This window comes from Cicer arietinum, chromosome 2 (genome assembly GCF_000331145.2).
Source record: "Cicer arietinum cultivar CDC Frontier isolate Library 1 chromosome 2, Cicar.CDCFrontier_v2.0, whole genome shotgun sequence".
NCBI lineage: Eukaryota > Viridiplantae > Streptophyta > Magnoliopsida > Fabales > Fabaceae > Cicer > Cicer arietinum.
The window spans coordinates 13964747-13985516 of record NC_021161.2 but is presented as its reverse complement, the minus strand read 5'-3'; the positions used below and the strand labels follow the sequence as shown (position 1 = coordinate 13985516).

The window sequence follows — 20770 nt, the reverse complement described above, 5'->3', positions numbered from 1 at the left end:
GAATACTTTGAGATGGCGGTAATATAAGTTTTGAGAGTCTATTAAAGGATGGGAATTACTAAGAGGATGTTAATATTTTGATAGGTCAGAAGGATTATTCGAGATTTGCTTTGGGACCCTAAGATGGTTGATTTTTTTTTTAGTTGATGATTTAAAATCCGCAAGGTTGGATGAAGGACCAATTGATGCTTAAAACTTTCATAATCGAAGGAGTTGAGGCGGGCAAGTGATAAATAATTCATGTTAAGAATGGAAGTGTTTGGAGATTTTGAGGATCAAATTTTAGAATCTTATTCAATGATAGAAAGTTAAAAAGAAGAAATGTAACAACTGATTTATGGTTTAGTTGTTGGTCTTGGGAAGTCAAGCGTGAAGATTTGAAATGATCATTTCAGTAACTGGATGGACGAAGAAAGGTATGTGGGTTTTTGAGATATTGTACTGAAAAATTTATGAGGATGAAGTTATAGATAATTAGTTCTTAGGAAATGCTTATGGGGAACGTTTGAGAAATAACTCTTTAGGACGTTCGATTGTTAGGATTCTTTCAGTTCGTATCTCGGTGAAGTTTGAAAGGGAATAAGAATCCAACGAGTGAACCAAATATTGGAAAATGTACCAAGAAATTTGTGGAGCAACACATAAAGATGTAGCTTATGACAATTAAAGATTGATGAAAGGAATTATCTCACCTATAACTCAGACATTATTATTATAAAGGTATGCCAATGATATAAAGACATTACTTGAGTGCATGTCATGGGGATTGTTATTGTGTTCGTCAATCAAAGGAAGTTTGTGTGTCCCAAGTGGTATAGTCTTTGGCTTGTTTTCGAAAATATTTGAGGTAGTTTTGATCACCAAGCATATGCGGGAGTGGAATTATTAAATTTATAACTGGAATAACATACCGATAAGAACACTACAGTTTGACGTAGTTGTACGACTTAAGAAAAATCGAGGATTTGTGGACAAGGGAGAAATTTAGGAGTTCTCGGATGTAGTGATTGTTCTGTGCTCAGTGTGTTGGGGTCATTCTAAGTGTTTCAGTTTGGTACCAAATGGATGTTTCGTACCAAGTAGATGCCAATGAGACTACGTGACATAGGTATGGGATATTTTACTTCGTCGACAGGATCAAAGTTATAGGAAAATAAGGGAAACTCAGTGGACTTTGAGAAGATAGTTGACCGCTTGTACATCAGGATAACCTCAAGTGTAAGTCGCAAGGAGCGCTATTACAGTTCGGTTAAGATAGTCTAAGCCACTATCATGGTTGTTGGCTATAAATCTACTAAGGAATTAGGGGTTACTTTGGAATTAAAGGTTCTGTCACTAAGACATTAGGGCAAGAATAATAAAGAGAATTCGGTAATAGTTCAATAAAGGAATTCAATAACTAGCATCAAATTAGACACCAAAGTTGGATTCGAAGTGAAACTCATCCCTGACATTTGTAAGACCCATAATTTTAAAGTATACTTTATGTATTTTAGTGTATTTTGGTATTGAACTCGGAGGCTTTTTAGCCAAAGTTATTAATATTTTGGAGTTTATATGACCAAAGAGATATTTTGAGGCCGATTAGAATTACTCGTCGATGAATAAATTAAATTATCTGCAGTGAATCTTTTACGAAGAATTTAATGCGTTATGGGTGAAATGGTAATTTAACAAATATCTAGATATTTTGAGATATTTGTTAAAAGTAATTAAAATATATATAAATATCTTTATGTATATATTTGTTTGGGGAGAAAAGAAAAGGAAATAAAAAGGAAAGAAGGAAAAAGGAAGAAAAGAAAAACAAAGGAAAGAAAGAGAAAGGAAAGAAAACAAGAAACTTCTTCCTCTCCCTCCCTGCGCTCGCGTGAAAACCCCATTTTCATCCTTCTTCCATTTTCGTTTTCTTTGCTTCCTTTCTTCAAGAATAGAAACCCAATGCTTGGTGGGTGATAGGACAAGGAGTTCTCAACTTCACTCTTCCTCGTTGTTTCGAAAAACGAAGAAAAACGGTATTAGGGATTTCAAAACCGTCAAACACAAACCTCCCCGTTTCATCTAGATCTAAGCTTCGTTTCGCAAAGAGATAGAAGGGAAAGTTTCTCACTACCATGCTACGGTGCTAGGGAACCAACTTTGGAAGCGACGTTGCAAGCGGAGATTTTACCGGATTTACTCGCGGTACCGTTATCGCGCGTTAAAGCTAACGTGAAGGTAAGGGATCCTTCCAAACTTCTAGTTTGCATTTAGAGACTTATCCGTGATTGTGTGGAAAGGAATTTGTTAGGGTTAAAGTGTTGATTTGGGGGAAAATGAATCTGAGGCTTTATGGGTAAAATCTTAAAGTTAGGTTTTGGTTTTATTGATGAACGTTTCGTGGAAAATGAATTTAAACTCATTTATGTATGATTTTGAGTAAACGAAACTTGTTGTGTTTGAGTGGTGGATGGTGTTGATTTGTGTTCGTCGTATTTGATGTGTTCTTAATTAATACTGATGAAATTTGATATGTGTATGGTTGGATTTTGTGGAGAAATGAATTGATGTGTTTTGGTTTGGATCGTGGATTGAATTTGATAATATATTTGGGTTTGTTTTGTGTGGAATTTGAAAACCATTAGAGTTAAACGAGTATTAAGAATGGGGAATCTCTTAATGTCTACGTTTACTTAATGTTGTCGTGAAAATCGTTTAAGTTAAACGAGTATTAAGAATGAGGAATCTCTTAATGTCTTGTTTACTTAATATTCGTTTTGGAAATCGTTTAAGTTAAAAGAGTATTAAGAATGGGGAATCTCTTAATATTTATGTTTGCTTAATGTTTGTTGTGAAAATCGTTTAAGTTAAATGAGTATTAAGAATGAGGAATCTCTTAATGTCTTGTTTACTTAATATTCGTTTTGGAAATCGTTTAAGTTAAAAGAGTATTAAGAATGGGGAATCTCTTAATATTTATGTTTGCTTAATGTTTGTTGTGAAAATCGTTTAAGTTAAATGAGTATTAAGAATGAGGAATCTCTTAATGTCTTGTTTACTTAATGTTTGTTTTGAAAATCGTTTAAGTTAAATGAGTATTAAAAATGAGGAATCTTTTAATATCTGCATTTGCTTAACGATTGTTGTGGATGGAGTCAGTGTATGCTCATGCATTTCATTTTGGTAAATCGTGCTGACCCGTGATAGGTGGCACCTCGGTAAACAGTACTGACCCGTGATAGGTGGTACGTTTATGATTTACGTTTTTAGTAAATCGTGCTGACCCGTGATAGGTGGTACCTCGGTAATTGGTACTTTGCCCTGCGATAGGCGGTACAATTATGATTTACGGCCCTTCGAGGAGGGTTTTGGTTTGGAATTCCGAGTCCATGCATTTTGGCATATACGCATCGCATTAGGGTGCTTGGCACGCGAGTCGTGTTTGATTCAAGTTTATGATTGAGTGTTTTGAATTTGAGTTGTCGTGGTAATTGTGTTGAAATTGCTAAGTGTTATGAATTGATTATTGTGTGTAAGAGTGATGGGTTGTAAAACTATTTCGAAACTCAATTTGTCGTGGTGACCGTGTGGAAATCGATTTGGAAATCGATTGGCATTAAGTCAGGGGCTCAGTTATTCATTCAATCGATTTCCCAATCGATTAAATTAAGCCCAGAGTTCAAATTTCACTAAAAACCTTCAGGAAATCGATTTGGAAATCGATTGGCTTAGTAGAAATTCTTATTTTGAGTTAGATATCAGATTGCTCAATTGATTTATCAAAGTCTTGGTCATTTATGTATTACTTGATGGATTGAGAACTTTGTTTTGATTTCACTTTTATTTGGCAAGTGTTATATGAACTTTTAGCATATGGAAAACCCTTTTAAGGTGCATGCTAGGTTGAAAGGTTATCTTGTGCATTTGAAAACTTAAATGTTATGTGTTAACTGTTAATTTCGGTTGGTGACCCTTTACAACTATTGTGGAAATCTGGGCTTTGCCCTCAGATGAGAGCTAGGACAATCCTACCGGTTCGTACCCTGTAGATGGGAACGTAGAGGGGAATGCTCGACTGGAGCTATGTTAGGAGGATTTTACGAGGTGTGTGGAGATCACTCAGGGCGTTTAGTTTGTTTTGGAGAACGATCAGATTAGGTTTACATAGAGGGAACATACGTCTTTCTTTTGAATTGTATTTATTTTAAAATAGAAGACTGTACCTATACTAATATTGTCAGCTTGACATGTTATTTTCGATGGGTTACATGTACCACTTTTTGATGTGTAAATATTTTGGATTCATATTTTGAGAAACTTTTCCGCTGCTTGTAAATTATAATGACTCAATTATTTATCCAAAGGTATTACCTTATTTAATTCTCTGATTTATTTTAATTTCCTTTGAAAAAAAAAATACATCCTCGCTTTGAAATTCGGAGTGTTACATTAGTATTACTGAAACTTATGCCAATTGAAAGAAGTTTTTGTTATGAAATTTTTAGAAGAATTAAATGTGCAATTATATAGAATATAAATTTTTGAATAATTATCTATTCACATATATTAAAAATAAAATGTTCGATAGTATTGAAAATGAAAGATGTTACAACACTTTTAAAATATGAACAGATCAAGAGCAATTATAATATTTAGATATTAATTAAAGTGCATGCCTTTAATTTTTTTATATACAATTCTATATTTTTATAATTTCTAATTTTTTCTTTAATGATTATGTCATTAATTTTACCAGTTATTTTTTTAAGGTTGAATAAAAGATATGTTTAATTTTATCAATATGAGATGTATACATTCACCAGCACACATATTTAATAATAGTTTAAAATTTACCTCATTTAATTGTAAAACCAAAGCTTGAATAGTAAATAAAATAAGAATAATACAAAATATAACTTACATAAAATTCCGACAAACAACTTATCTTCCTTTATGGCTAGTATTAGGATCGATTATGGGTCTGTACAACGTCAATTTTTTCTTTTTTTTATACTTTTAAGAGAATTATAGTGTCTCCAAATTATTACTAAGGGATAAAAGTTTACCCTATATTATAATGTTAAAAAACCAAGAAGACAGAGATTTCTGAATAGAATCATATTTTAAAATAAAATAAAAAAGATGTAGGTTCAGCTGTCCATTTGTAGTGGGTAGATCCGACAAGTATTAGTTATCGACAAAAGACAATTAAATCTTTGATCTAAAATAAAATGATATTATTATAATTATAAAACTAAAAACCAAAACAAATATTTCACAATCGGTGTGTAGTCAGGTCAAGTAAGGGGTATATTATCGACAAAATAATTGTATTTAAATTATTTTTAAAAAAAATCAATAAAAAAACTCATTTAATTCATGTAGTATATATTATAAGTAAAGACTGTCAAGTATGTGTTAGGTTATTCTGTAAAAAAAAAAATTAGAATAAATTTGACAAGATATATTTTTTAATAAATTTGATTTATGCACAATTTTTATGGTTATATTATAATATAGTGATTAACATTATATTTTTTTGTTACACATAATGTATTAGATGATATGTAAATAAATTAGTTGATTACATCTTGTAGTATTTGTAATTTTATATTCTAATGGAGATGATAAATATTATTAAAAAAAGAATTGAAGTGAACTATAATTTATTTGGATACTTAATTTATGATTACAATAAAAAATATTTAAATAAATAAAATTCAAAAAAATTTGAATGGTAAATAATGTCATTCTTTCATGAATTAATAGCAATTCACTCAATTTTCACGTAAATTTTAAAGACATGACATCAATTGTGAGAATTATTTTTAGTCAAATACTTGAAGCCTTAAACATATAATTCACACGAAAATCAATATTTCAATCAAGTAGATATTATATCAATCATTTTAAACAAATTCATATCAAAACTAAATATTTTAAATTGATTCAAAGTTAGAACTGAACATTAAAACAACAATGCCAAAAAATAGAACTCATACTTTAAACTTTGGATATACTAAATGGATTCAAAGGAAAATGAAAATCTCTAATAAAAAATATTAATTAATCAAATTTAATGGTGGAATCAACTTACTAAAATTTGAGGAAATCAAAGTAAGATTCCCGCACAATCAGAAATTGGTGAACTCTATCAATTCAATAATTATGATTACCTCAATGAAATTAATAAATTTAAAATATAGCTAGCTAGTAAAAAAAATTATTTTCAACTATTCACATGAAACGAGAGAGTAGAAAATCATAGTTAGGAACACAAACCACAGGTGCACTAAATAAATCATTAACGTAATTATATAAAAAATTCAAATTAATTTAAATCTTAACAAATACTTTCATGGTTTATTTAGTAACTTAGGGAGGAACATAGAATCCACAAAACAATAATAAGCAAGTAGTTAACAGTTAACATTTAACAATTAGCAAGTATCTTCACAATTCATGTATTGCTACTGAAAAATACATATCACATAACAAAAGACATTTAACAAAGAACACATATACGCAATACAAGCTAAAGGCTGACACTTGACTGAAAGATGACTAACACAAAACTCACTCGATCTGATTAGACAAATTTGACTCTGATACCACTAATTTGACACTCTAAACCCAAAAATAATTATGTCATATTTTTATAAAAATTTGCAGTGGATAAATAAAATATCTTTCAAAGGAAAATAAATTTTTATGAGTTATTATCAAGTATCTTCACAATTCATGTATTGCTACTGAAAATTACATATCACATAACTAAAGACATTTAACAAAGAACACATATACGCAATACAAGCTAAAGGCTGACACTTGATTGAAAGATGACTAACACAAAACTCACTCGATCTGATTAGACAAATTTGACTCTGATACCACTAATGTGACACTCTAAACCCAAAAATAATTATGTCATATTTTTATAAAAATTTGCAGTGGATAAATAAAATATCTTTCAAAGGAAAATAAATTTTTATGAGTTATTATCAAGTATCTTCATAATTCATGTATTGCTACTGAAAATTACATACATAACAAAAGACATTTAACAAAGAACACATATACGCAATACAAGTTAAAGGCTGACACTTGATTGAAAGACGACTAACACAAAACTCACTCGGTCTAATTGGAGGAATCTGACTATGATACCACTAATGTGACACTCTAAACCCGAAAATAATTGTACAATAATTTATATAATATTTTTATAAAAATTTGCAGTGGATAAATAAAATCTCTTTCAAAGGAAAATAAACTTCTATGAGTTATTTAGGATATTACATTTCTCAAAATACAAATGGAACACTTTAAAGTTTTTTTCTTCCATAAAACAGTGCAATCTCCATAAACTTGACTTAACTATAATTTTTTAATTTAAAAAAAAAAACTTACTAGTACTTATAAGATTTTCATACAAAAAGTCGTTTTTAATTAAATGAGTAAAATACAATTTGTAACACTTATTCTCCGTATCATCTATTAGAGCAGTACTTCTCTCATACTTGAACTTCAAGACTCATTAACCTATAATAACTGCGATTTCGCAAACGCAAGGCCAAATCAACAAAACACAAATAACAAATGAGGTGAGTTTCGAAGTTATTTTAATAGTATAATATAAATAAGAAGAATAAACAAATAATCATAATAGACCGTTTCATAACACATCGTGATATATCAAAATATTCAAGGAAATAATACCATATTATATCATCAAAGTCACTCAAGTAAAATCATTATCTCAATAAAATATGCATCAAATCATCTTAGAGAAACTATTATTACTTTTGAAATACATTAATAATAAGAAAATGCAATGTTATGCATGAGCTTAGACTATACTTCTTCACAACTTGGTATCATTCTAACTATGAAGTACTTGGTTAGAAGGCTTGATACTATGCCACCACGCGAGTGGACAGATAATTCAAATTGGCTTTGTCCTCCTAGATCCTCTCAACTCAATCTAAGACACATATACACGACAATCGAAGTAAACTTATGTTGCATGGTAGCTCCCGGCATTTGGAGGGCTACCACCAAGTCACATAGAAATTCTCCACCTGAATATCTCTAAAGTCTAACAATTTTTCCTTAAGGTTCAACAGTAGATTGCCACAATCAAACTCATTCAGTTGTACTTCTTCAACATCACTAGGCAAAGAAATAACATCTAGTTTCTCCCTTCGTTGACCTATGATATTTCATTAAGACCATCATCTCAAATAAAAGTTGGAATCACCATTATTTCATCAACTATGGGGTTACTTCAATATTCTCATCACACAATTAAAACATCATTATCATTAATCATACATCATCATCACATAAACTCATCAACTTTCATATTTGTACATTAATTAATTTATCCCTCAAAGGGCTATTCTCGTACGCAGCGAGTCCTGGATGAATTGTTAGAAAATACGATTTTCATGTTCATATCACAATATATTATACTCAAGATTTCATACGATCTCTCACTCCTTACCTTATTTGGACGCTTTCACACATGAATACGAGTCCACAAGAAAAAAAACATTTGTTCTTTGACTCTTTGTCCTTTAATCAATCTAACTCGACAGTTTTATGGGTAAACGTCAAAAATAAATTATGAGAACATAATCTAGAAGGTCAATTTCGAAATTGAGCCAAGTAAACTTACCCTTAATCGGAAAATAATCAATGGATAATATAGCCACTTCACACACGGTCATTTAGGCATTGATTTTACTCAAGTCAGATTTACGTTGAAGAAGAACGATGCAAAATAACGAATTCTATTAACGGATAAGTCGAGTATTTTAGAGAGAAATTGAGATGGTTAAAAATCAGAGAAAATGTGTTTAATTGACTAACTAAATGAATGAAACAACATACTTAAATTTGATTGAAAACGGAGAAAGTTTTATGGAACAATTATCGATCATTGGTGTCAAACAATAGCCTTACTTTCTTACTTTCTGTTACTCCTTCGTTTTTTTTTATTAAAAAAAATTAGAGATTTAAATCCCTTCACACACATGGACCAAGCCCATTGACCTCATATTTATTTTATATTTTACTATTATTATTTTTATTTTACTAAAACAAAATTAATAATTATTGAATCTCATTTTTAATACTCCTTCAAACATCATTTAATTTTTAAAACGTTACTAATATTTCAGAACTAATATACGATAAACTAAGGTAACGAAAATAACTAACCTTTAAAAAAAATACATATAACTAATAACTGAAACTCTTATATTCAAAATAATCTCTATAATAATAATTATTTTTCAAAATACTCACATTAAAATACTACCATCATTAGAGAATAGTCAAAATTATAAACTAAACAAAGATAACATCAATATTTTATATTAATTACTAAATTATAATAAATATATATAAAATTACAATGTCATAACAAGAATATAAAAATAAAGAAAATCAAACACAACATTACTACTATCCCAAGATAATTATTTGTAAAATAAATAATTAAAATAAGATATATTTCAAAATAATTAATTGCGCATTTAACATTAGTCAAACACACAAGAAAATATCACATTAATTACGAACACACATGTGCTAATATCTAATCTTGTATGTATTTAATTGTATGAACATGTAAAATCGCCTAAATTTAAATAAAAAAAAAATATGTACGCTAAAATTCTATTATTTTTAGAAAAGTATATAAAATACAATATTTGTTATTTATATCACTTATTTAGTCAAATACACATAAAGAAAATTCCTAATAAAATTAATCAACATATTGATACAATTCTCTTAAGGTAACATAACACAATAAATCAATCACAATATTGTAACACCCCGCCATTACCATTACCGCCTCCACACAGTCCCACTACCAACTGAGCCAACAGCTCAATTTCAAAAAAATGTTAAAAGCTCAATTTCATTAGTAATAAAAAAATCGTATCTCATGGTTAGTATGATTATTTTAATACCTAATAAAATATTACTATATATGATTCATATGATAAACTATAACATCATAAATTAATTTGTAAAATATATAACTCTACAAGTGTAAAGTTTCATTAGGTTGAAGCACATACCATTGAAATAATGCATTCACACGTTTATAAATATAAATAGTAAGTACTTATCTCTTGTATATATCCACCTTTGCCTTTTAAGAAAAAAAAAAACTATAAGTACTACATAAAAATGAATAAGAACAATATCAAATATTTTATAGTTACAAGAGAAGCATATAATAGAACTTTATTGTATTTTAACTTCAATTTTTGCTATTGGAGGTCACTCTTATGCTTTTATCTCTGAATAAATCTAACGTAATTGAAAAAAGTAAAAAAAAAAAAAAAAATCTATAAAATGCTGTTGAAAGCAAATAATAATTGGTCTTACAACAACACACATATCATCAGTTGCAAAAAAACAAAAAAGTTCAAAATAATATGAAATAATATGAAATGCATATTTTTTATTTCAACTGTTGTAAAGTAATTGTATTTTGAAGGAAATATTTTAATTGACCAATAACATTTAATTGAAGGGAGATATTTATGGAACTTAATTTAATATATTTGTGAATTTATTAAGTACATTTTTCACCTGTCAAAAAATTAAATACTTTTTCAAAAAATTTGTTAGATGCCTTTTTAGTATTTTAGTTTTTGGTATATAATTTATTTCTAGATCTATTTAATTTGAAAGAAAAAAAAATGCAATTTTCTTTAATAATAAGTGTTTGTAACAAAAGCATGAATATTCATTATTAGAGAAACATTAAATATTTTATTTGTGTAAAACTTCAGGATAATTGTTTATATTGTAGATCATTATAAAGCAGAGTAGAAAATCTATGAAGTCCTCTTGGTGACCACAAAAACAGAGTTCAGTTTATTTCCTCTAGCTATCAGAAAATGAATACCCAGTATTTTACTTTTCCTTATGTGTTAATAACTTTGCTATTGTTACCCCTAGCATCATCAAAGAACTCATATAACCCAAAACAGATTCCAGCTATTTATGTTTTTGGTGATTCCCTTGTTGATAGTGGCAACAACAACTATCTACCACTCAATTCAAATGCAAAATTTCTTCCTTATGGTATAGACTTTGGTGGCAAACCAACTGGTCGATACACTAATGGAAAAACAGTAGTTGATTACTTGGGTAAGAAAAACAAAATCCAGATTCACAATTTTGCTAATTTTTCTTCTCACCCTTCTCTGGTTTCATAAACTCATACTTCATTTTAAAATTGTTTTCACAAATTAATTAATTCATGTCTATGTAGCATCAGACCAGTGAGTCTGGTGTCTAGTGTCTGTTGATGTATGCCATCATCAATGTTTCAAAGGTTGTTACTTTCAATTATTTTTATTTTCTTAAATTATTAATGGTGTTGCCATATTGATTCATGTAACTGACATTTCATTGGTTACTGTTTAGGCAGCTATACATCTAGGACTACCCTTTGCCCCTCCCTATTTGGGTCTTTCGAAGAATCAAAGAAACAAAATCACCACAGGAATAAATTTTGCATCTGCTGGATCTGGCATTCTTCCGGAAACAAACAATGTAAATTTCATGGCTACATTTTGAAATTCATCAGCTTTTCTATGCTTTTAATCGAAGATTTCTTATCTTTTGATGCCATGTAATTGTAATTTTTTGCTCGTTGCAGAAAACTTTGACTCTTGACAAACAGATAAAGTTATTCAGAAGGGTAATTAAGAATAATTTGCCATATATTTTTAATGAACAAGATGAATTAAAGAGGCATTTATCTGAATCCTTGTTTATTGTCTCTACTGGGGTTAATGACAACTTCCATAATGGAACCTTTTGTGGCTCTAGTAATTTTGCTTCTTATTTGCTCAAAGAATTTTCCCTACGCTTGCAGGTATGTGACATATTCAATTGGTTGTTAATTTGTTATTTTTTGCTCTATAGTTGTTGATGTTTCTCTTGATCAATTGCTCACTCAACAAATGAATTGAAGCTGGTGAAGTTTTCTTGTAAAGTAGAAAAGAATGAAAATTGCATAATTGTATAAAAAACCAAGAAAATGCTAGATGAACACACACATAATTGTTAACCCAGTTCCGATTTAAACTCTTATATATGGGGGGCTGAATCCGATTTAAAAAGAGCACTGATATGGGATAGAAGTTTACAAGCTTTCTTTCTCTTTGCCTTTCGCTTATACAATTTTGTTTTCAACTCTTGCATTAAATCAGAACTAACTATGCCTTATATAACAAGTCTCAGTTAAATTAGAGAGTAATAGGAAGAGAGTTACAACTAACTTATAACTAATTGCAACAACTAGATGTCAATTTGGTTATTTCACATGTAGTTAGCATTAGATGAGCTCTAAATTCTTCAATTTGAGTACCACTTATCAACAAATCTCTACCTTGGTACCAAATGAGAAACTTCAGTATGTGATCCTCCAAATCAGATCCTTTTAGTTATCTAACTCAGTTATCAGAATTCATTCTAAGAAAATAGGTGCATACAACTGCCAATCTTGTTGACATATTTACAAAAACTATCACACTAAGCAAATTCAGACATTGATCTTACCGTTTCCAATGACATCTCTGATGAAATGAACTCTAACATCTATGTGTTTGGTTCTTTCATGATACATTTGATTTTTTTTTTCAAATGAATGACACTTTGACTATCACAATTTATGCAAACTCAATCTTGTATAACTCTCAGTTCAATGACCAATCCTTATAACCAAATCCCTTATTATACGACTTCAGCAAGAGCAACAGTTTCTGCTTCTATTGTTGATAATTCCACTATGTGTTGAAGCTTAGATTTCCAACTGACTTGTTGTTAAACACTTTGAATACATAATATGTGAGGGATCTTCTTCTATCTAAATTATCAGTATAATCAAAGTCAACAAATCCTTGGATGATTATGAGCTTTTGCAGTACACCAAACACAATCTTTGAGTTTCTTTTAAGTACCTTAGAATGCATTTGACAGCTTGCCAATGACTCATACCTGAGTTTTCCATTAATCTGCTTGTAACACTTACAACATGAGAAATGTTAGGTCTTAAGCATACCATAGCATACATGGTGCTTCCTATGGCACTAACATATGGTATGTTCATCATGTCTTCCATTCCCTTTGTCGTATTTGGTGACAAAGATGAAGAAATTTTGAAGTGAGCTGCAAGTCAAGACTGATAGCTTTTGGTTCACTCATATTGAACCTATTTGGGACTTTTCCAAGGTAGTTCTCATAGGAAATAATTAGTTTTCCTTGCTCTCTAATCCTGATGATTTCCATTCCTAGAATTTTATTGGTTGGCCCCAAGTCATTCATCTCAAATTCTTTCTTCAGCTGATTTTTCAACTAATCTATTTCTTTCATGCTTTTAGATGCTATTAACATGTCATTCACATATAACAGCAAGTAATTGTATGCAGTTGATGATATTTGTTTATAATACACACAATTATCAAAATTCCTTCTTGCACAATTTTGACTAAGCATGAATGAATCAAACCTCAAATACCATTGTCTTGGTGATTGCTTTAGTCCATAGTGTGATCTTTTTAGCAAGCAGACCCAATCTTCATTTCCTTGAGCCCTAAAGCCATCTGGTTATTGCATTATGATTGTTTCATTGAGATCACCATGGAGAAAGGTTGTTTTGACATCCATCTAATCTAACTCTATGGCAAAATGTGCTACTATGGCTTTGATTATTCTTATTGATGCATGTTTGACTACAAGGGAGACAATCTCATTGTAGTCCACCCTTTCCTTTTGAATGAATCCCTTTGCTACTAGTCTAGCTTTGAACCTTGGTAGTTCAACTCATGAAATTCCCTCATTCCTTTCAAAGATCCACTTGTTGCCTACAATTATGGAGTTGATAGGCTTAGGTATGAGAGCCCGAATGTTGCTCTTCTCAAGTGAGTTCAGCTCCTCAGTCTTAGTTATAAGTCATTTGTCTTTATCTTGACATATGTTTGCTTCATTGTAGTTTCTAGGATCTTCATGTATGATTTCTTCTACATCATGTAATGCACAACTGACCATATTTGCAAACTGACCATATTTACATAACCATATCTTTCAAGGGGTTTTGATGCTCTTCTTTCTTTGTCCCTTATGAGATTATAGTCATCTAGTTTATATCCTGTTTGGTTATCATGGTATGAAAAAAATATCATTTTCAGTTGAGTTAGTATCAACTTTGTCTTGTTGAGCATGTTGTTGTTCTTTCACTTTTTTTGTAACTTGCTCCACCTCAGGATCAAATTTCTCATCTTCATGTTGAAATGAGCTTTTACTATTAGACTTGGTTAGCGACTTATACAAGTCAGACTCATGAAACTTTACATCTCTGCTGATGATATATTTCTTGTTTTCAGGACACCATATCCTATAGCCTTTGACACCACTTGGATATCCAACAAAATACCATTTCTTGGCTCTAGGAACTAACTTTCCTTAGTTTACATGATAGTATGCAGCACACCCAAATACTTTTAGGTGATTTTAATTGGCAGCTTGTCTTGTCAATGTTTCTTGAGGGATTTTGAGCTCAATGGCAGTTGAATGGCTCAAGTTTATCAAATAGCAAGTTGTATGGACAACTTATCCCCAAAAATTTGCAAGTATACCTGCATTTCATAGAATACGTGTCATTCTTTCAAGTAAGGAATTATCCATCCTTTCAATCAACCCATATTTTTGTGGTGTGTTTCTTACAGTCTTGTGTTTTTTCACACCATGAGTTTTGCAATAACTAGTGAACTCCTCACAACAAAATTCAATACTATTGTTTGTCCTTAAATTTTTAACCTTTTGGTCGGTCCTTAAATTTTTAACCCTTTTGTCAATCCTATTCTCAACCATAGACTTCCAATCTTTAAAGGTTTTGAATGCCTCATCTTTGCTTTTCAACATGTAAATCCATACTTTTCTACTATAATCATCAAGAAAAGTAATGAAATATTTGATACCTCTATGTGAAGCAATTTTGGTTGGATCCCATATATCAGTGGGAACTTATTCTAGAATACCTTTTGAGCAATGATTCCCTATAGAGAACTTGACTTTATGCATCTTTTCATACTCACAATGCTCACAAAATTCAAGATCACAAATCTTGTCAACACCCAACATGCCTTGTCTGCCTAGGATATGCATTCCTCTTAGACTTAAATGTCCATTCCTTTGATGCCACAAGCTAGTTTTGCTTAATGATTGGACTTTCATAGTTGTCATTCTTGTAACTGCTTGACCATTGAGAAGATAGATACCATGATCCCTTTTTCCTTTCATGATTACCAATGATCCTTTTATCACTTTCAGAATACCTTTCTCTATCTTGTAAGAGCAACCAACACTCTTAGAGAAATTAGGTTCCTTTTCAGCTCTGGAACATGTTTGACATTTGATAAAATCTTCATAGTCCCATCTTCTAGTTTCAGTTTGATTGAGCCAATCCCAACTACCTTGCTGGTTGATTTGTTACCCATTATCACCTTGCCTCTATCAATTTCTCTGTAATCAAGGAACCAATCCCTATTTGAGGTTATGTGAAATGAACACCTTGAATCAAGTACACATTCATCCTCCACGATTTCAGTTGCATTTGCCATAAGAACTTCTATGTTGTCATATCCTTCAGAGGCTATTGAAGTGTTTCGATAGTCATCATCACTATTTGATCCTTTCTTTTCGTTTCAATTTGGGCACTCTTTCTTGAAATTCCCCTCTTTCTTGCATATGAAGCACTTCATTTTTTACTTGTCTATGTCTTTATTCTTCAATTTACTCTTTTGTTTCTGATTCTTCTTTCCTACTTTGATTTTGACAAATAACCCATCACCACTGCTTTATTATTTCCAATTTGATTTCATTTTTAATTCTTTCGAGATTGGTGCATATTGCCTTTCTTCTAAAGACAATGAATTTCTACCATAAATGAGTGTATTACATAAATTTTCAAGGGAGCTTGGTAATAAATTTATCAATAGTATGGTCTGATCCCCATCATCCAAATTTACTTCAATATTTTCAAGATCTAAAATGATCTTATTAATTCATCCATATGATCTTCAATTGACCTTCCAGATTACATCTTGAAATTATATTGCTTTTGTTTTATGTATAAATGATTTGCTAATGATTTTGTCATGTATAAAGATTCCAATTGGAGGCAAATACCTATTGTTGAGGTCTCCTTTGACACTTCCCTTAGAACCTTGTCTCCAAGACTCAAGATTAGAGCACTATGAGTCTTGTTCATGATATTCTTCTATGAGTGGATGCCATGTTCTTTTCTCCTGCCAATGCTTCTTCCAAGCCCTAATGAACTAACAAAGCTTTCTTCTTGAGACGCCATAACCCAAAATCATTCATCCCATCAAATTTCTCCAATACATACTTTGTTGAGGCCATCTTCTCCCTTAATCAAAAAAACCAGGAGCTCTGATGCCAGTTGTTGTTTCTCTTGATCAATTGCTTATCCAACAAATGAGTTGAAGTTGATGAAGCTTTCTTGTAAAACAAAAAAGAATGAAAATTGCATAATTGTATAAAAAAACAAGTAAAATGCTAGATGAACACACACATAATTGTTAACCTAGTTCAGAGTTAAAATTCTACATTTGGGGATTAAATCCGACTTGAAAAGATCACTAATATGGGATAAAAGTTTACAGCCTTTCTTTGTCTTTGCCTTTCTCTTGCACAATTCTATTTTCAATTCTTGCATTACATCATAACTAACTAGGTCTTATGTACACAAGTCATTTACATTAGAGAGTAATAGGAAGACAATTACAACTAACTTATAACTAACTGCAACATCTAGAAGTCAATTTGCTTGTTTTGCACGCAACCAACATTAGATAAATTCAAAAGTCGATCGTCATTGATTTTTTCAGGGACTAAATCCAAATAAAAAAAACGTACAGAGACTAAAATAAAAAAGTGGTATATTTGCAGGGACCAAAGACATAACTTTTTTTTTATAATATTTAATAGTTAATGTATCTTAATTTTAATAAGAGTTAACTAAAAGAAATTTTCAAAAAACTGTAGCTTCTATACAATCATTTTAACAAAAAAGCATATAACTTATAAGTGGATAAATTTTGATTTGGTAAAGTTTAATTTAATTGACACTGATATTATAAAAAAATTTACTTTATCAACACATTACAATTAAAATAACAATATAAAATATTTTTACGTTGTTTGTTTGTGTATACCAATTAAGTCTTTATTTATAAAGTAGTTTATAAATTAAAAAAAAATGTTGGGCCAAAGCACCTTTAAATTGGGGCAATGGGGGATCTATTCAATATTCATATTGATATGGGGATCTTGCCCCCACAAAGGAAATTTTTTTAAAGACAGATGTCTAGTAATTTTATTTTTTCCCTATAAAAAAAATATTTCTTACCTTTCTATAAAATAATTATTTTAAACAAAATAAATGTAGAAAAATTATAAGAGAGTAGTAGCAACTTTTATCATATATAGTTTTAATTGATAGTAGTTATATCTTGTTAATTTTATCAAACATTTAACACTAAAATACGTACAATTATATATTCTATTCCAAAAATATACTTACAATGATAAAATAGACTATCATATCTTAAAAAAGAAAAATAGCCCTGCATATAATAGATTATTTTTAGGTGTTATAGTGTCACAAAATTTTAATTTGTAAACACTAAAAATATTTTCTTTTATAAATATATTATAAATTATTTTCTAACCTCAATTGTGAAAAATTTCTGGATCCATATGAAGTTTCTTTCATTTGTTCAATTGGGGCATATGAAGTTTCTTTCATTTGGGGCATATGAAGTTTCAATTGGGGCATATGAAGTTTCTTTCATTTGTTCAATCACTTGTTTCTTGCAGAAAATTTACAGCCTAGGAGCTAGAAAGTTTTTTGTGATTAACATTCCAGCAGCAGGGTGCTTTCCAATGATAGCTGCCAAATCAAAACCAAGAGGAAAATGTAATATGAAGATAAACAGGGCAATTTTCTCTTACAACAATGGTTTAACTAATGTTCTCCGAAAGCTGCAGTCTCAGCTTATTGACTTTACCTTTATGCATTCAGATCTCTACCAGTTCCTTTTGGATCTTAGGGAAACCGGTTACAAATATGGTAAGAAGAATTTCGAATGGTTACTAAAACAGTTTTGTTTGCATTATTGGGACAAATGTTTTAAATTTCAAACCAAACATCGAATAAGCGAGACTTCTGAATTATATATGGTTCAACTGCTTAAAATCGGTAGAACCAAGGCGGTTCATGGTTCGGCGGTTGAACCATCCATTTTAAAATTATTTATTGACACACTTAACTGAATAACTGGTTATCTTTGCAGGGATAGTAGAAACATGGAAACCTTGCTGCCCAAATGATATATATGGTGATCTCAAATGCTATCCTTATAACGTTACTTGTCCAAACAGAAACACTCATCTATTCTTTGATGTCCATCCATCTCAAATTGCGAACCAAATATATGCAAGACGTTGCTTCATTGACAAGACAATATGCAAGACATGGAGCTTCAAAATACTTTAGTATCCTATTATAGTCCTCTAATTTTGTCCAACTTATTAAAAATAATTTAAAAAGTAATAATATCTATTTTTATTATAATATATCAAATTTTGTAATTTGTATCTTCATAATCATTAATACAAAAAAAGAAAATATATATATATAAAAGAGGAAATAAAAATAATATAGTTAAAAATCAAATTACAATAAGTATGTTCATTATATCTCATCAATTGACAATGTCAAATCTAATTACAGTTTTAAAACTAAATCTAATTACAGTTTTAAAACCAAATCAAATTACAAATTAAATATTAAGCCAAATCAAATTACAATTTAAAACAATAAACAAAGCCATTTTATGTTGCCTTGTCAGCTGCTACATGCCTTGTTTGTTTTCCTTTTGCTGCACTACTTTGCTTGTGCTCTAACTGTCTGCCTTATTTGATCTTTATGTTGTTGCACTGCTTTGAAGCACTATCAATGTGCCTGATTTGTAACTAAAAAAAAAACATAGTCTTATAAGTCAGAGAGATGATATGTAAGTAATGAAAGTCAATTATCTTTGCCCTTAGCTATGGTACACATTATATAGAGCAAAGAGACAAACTTTTGAGTTTAAAAAAAAAGTAAAAGACAAATTAAAGCTGCAAATAAAAAAAAAAGTTCAACAAATGAACAGATAAAAATAAACATAAGCTAAAACCATGCAACATCAGATGTGCATAAAAAAAAATGCAGATGATAAGCAAAAGAAAAGAAGCATCAAACAAGGAATTGGAAAGCTCAAACTCAAACAGAGGTACAAGCAAAGAAAGCAATTGGACAATTATAGAAAACTCTATATATAGAGTCTTGTTTTTCAGAAAGGAGAAGAGTTTTTTTCAAAACAGAAGTAAATAAAAAGATATTTTTTTTTGTAGAAAATGAGAGATTCTAAAATAAAAAGAAGTTGAACAGAGAAGAAACAACAATCTAAATCCATCTTCAAAATCATATATTTCAAAACTAAAAGAAAAATAGAAAACAAGAGACAAATGACATTACCGTTATTCTAACTTCCACCGGTAACTGCCGTCAACCACCATCATTCGTTACACCCCACCGCCTTCTTCTTTGCCACTATACACAAATGTGTGTCTCTCAAGTTAGTCTTTCTTCTTTATCTCTTTTAATATAGTGTTTCATTTGTTTTGTTGTTTGTTTGGTGAAGCTTTGGTTTCATGCTCAATGATGTTTTTTTTCATTTGCTTTGCTGCCTTTTATTTAAATATGAGGATATTATTAAAAATTTCAAATGATATGTTGGAAGTTGGAACTTATCATGAAAAGATGAAGCACGTAAATATCCAAGGATCCAGTACATAGCCAGCTCGATTGCATTTTCTTTTGTTCAGTTTGCACAGGAATGAATAAGCATGACACAACGTGTTTTTTACTTTGCATTAAATCCTTAATTTTTTATTTTTTGTTATCTTTAATTTTTATTTTTGTTTGTTTACAAAAAACCAAACTCTTGCCAAAATTAAAATAAAATAAATCTTGTTTTAAGTTATTATGACATGAGTTACGATAACTTGATAGTACTCAATTTTTATTTTTTATTTTTAATACATTAATAATCACTAAAATTTAACTAGATGTGACATCTTTTTTTATTTTTGAGTTATTATGACACAAGTTGCGACAACTTGGTGGTTCTAAATCTCAAATTCATAGATAAATTAATAAATTAAAACTCGTAAACACATCAATGAATAAAAATTATTATTAAAGGTTAACTAAAAATAATATCTTTTAATCCATGAGTAGCAGAATACAATTTATACAACTTGATAATTGTTAAAACTTATTTTTGTAAATAAATAAATATAAATTTAACTTTTTAAATTTGATGTGACTTTTTTTAATCTTTGAGTTGTTAAAACACAAGTTGTACTACTTGGTGATTTGGAAACTCAATAATAATAAAATAGTTTTTTTAAGAGGATTAAATTAGATGTTACATCTTCTTTACTCCTTGAGTCTTGAGACACAATTTGTACAACTTGATCGTCATAAAACTCATATTTTAAAATATTTATTCAAATCAAAATCCTTTTTTTTTTCTTGTTTTGTCAAAACATTTTTTATCCCAAAACAAAATTTCTTTAAAACACATTCAACACATCCGTAATTTTTTTAACTAAAACTACG

At 29.9% G+C, this 20770-nt stretch overlaps 1 protein-coding gene and 1 long non-coding RNA gene across 2 annotated transcripts; one reads left to right on the top strand and one right to left on the bottom strand.

Annotated features, from left to right (window-relative positions):
- The first annotated feature begins 10760 nt into the window (after positions 1-10760).
- LOC101490163 (GDSL esterase/lipase At2g03980-like) lies at positions 10761-18675 on the top strand. Its single transcript, XM_004516383.4, has 5 exons — positions 10761-11157; positions 11441-11565; positions 11672-11890; positions 17917-18169; positions 18393-18675. The coding sequence occupies exons 1-5, from the start codon at positions 10905-10907 to the stop codon at positions 18593-18595; spliced, it is 1053 nt and encodes a 350-aa protein (XP_004516440.1). The 5' UTR covers positions 10761-10904; the 3' UTR covers positions 18596-18675.
- Positions 18676-18737: 62 nt separating this feature from the next.
- On the bottom strand, positions 18738-20172 carry LOC113784898 (uncharacterized). Its single transcript, XR_003471062.2, has 2 exons — positions 19622-20172; positions 18738-19074 (listed from the first exon to the last, which is right to left on the bottom strand). It is a non-coding gene; the product is annotated as an uncharacterized lncRNA (long non-coding RNA).
- Positions 20173-20770: the final 598 nt, after the last annotated feature.

Coding starts and splice junctions, on each gene's coding strand:
- LOC101490163 (XM_004516383.4), top strand. CDS start 10,905: ATGAATACCCAGTATTTTACTTTTCCTTATGTGTTAATAACTTTGCTA. Junction 11,158..11,440: donor AACAGTAGTTGATTACTTGG/GTAAGAAAAACA, acceptor CTGTTTAGGCAG/CTATACATCTAGGACTACCC. Junction 11,891..17,916: donor AATTTTCCCTACGCTTGCAG/GTATGTGACATA, acceptor TGTTTCTTGCAG/AAAATTTACAGCCTAGGAGC.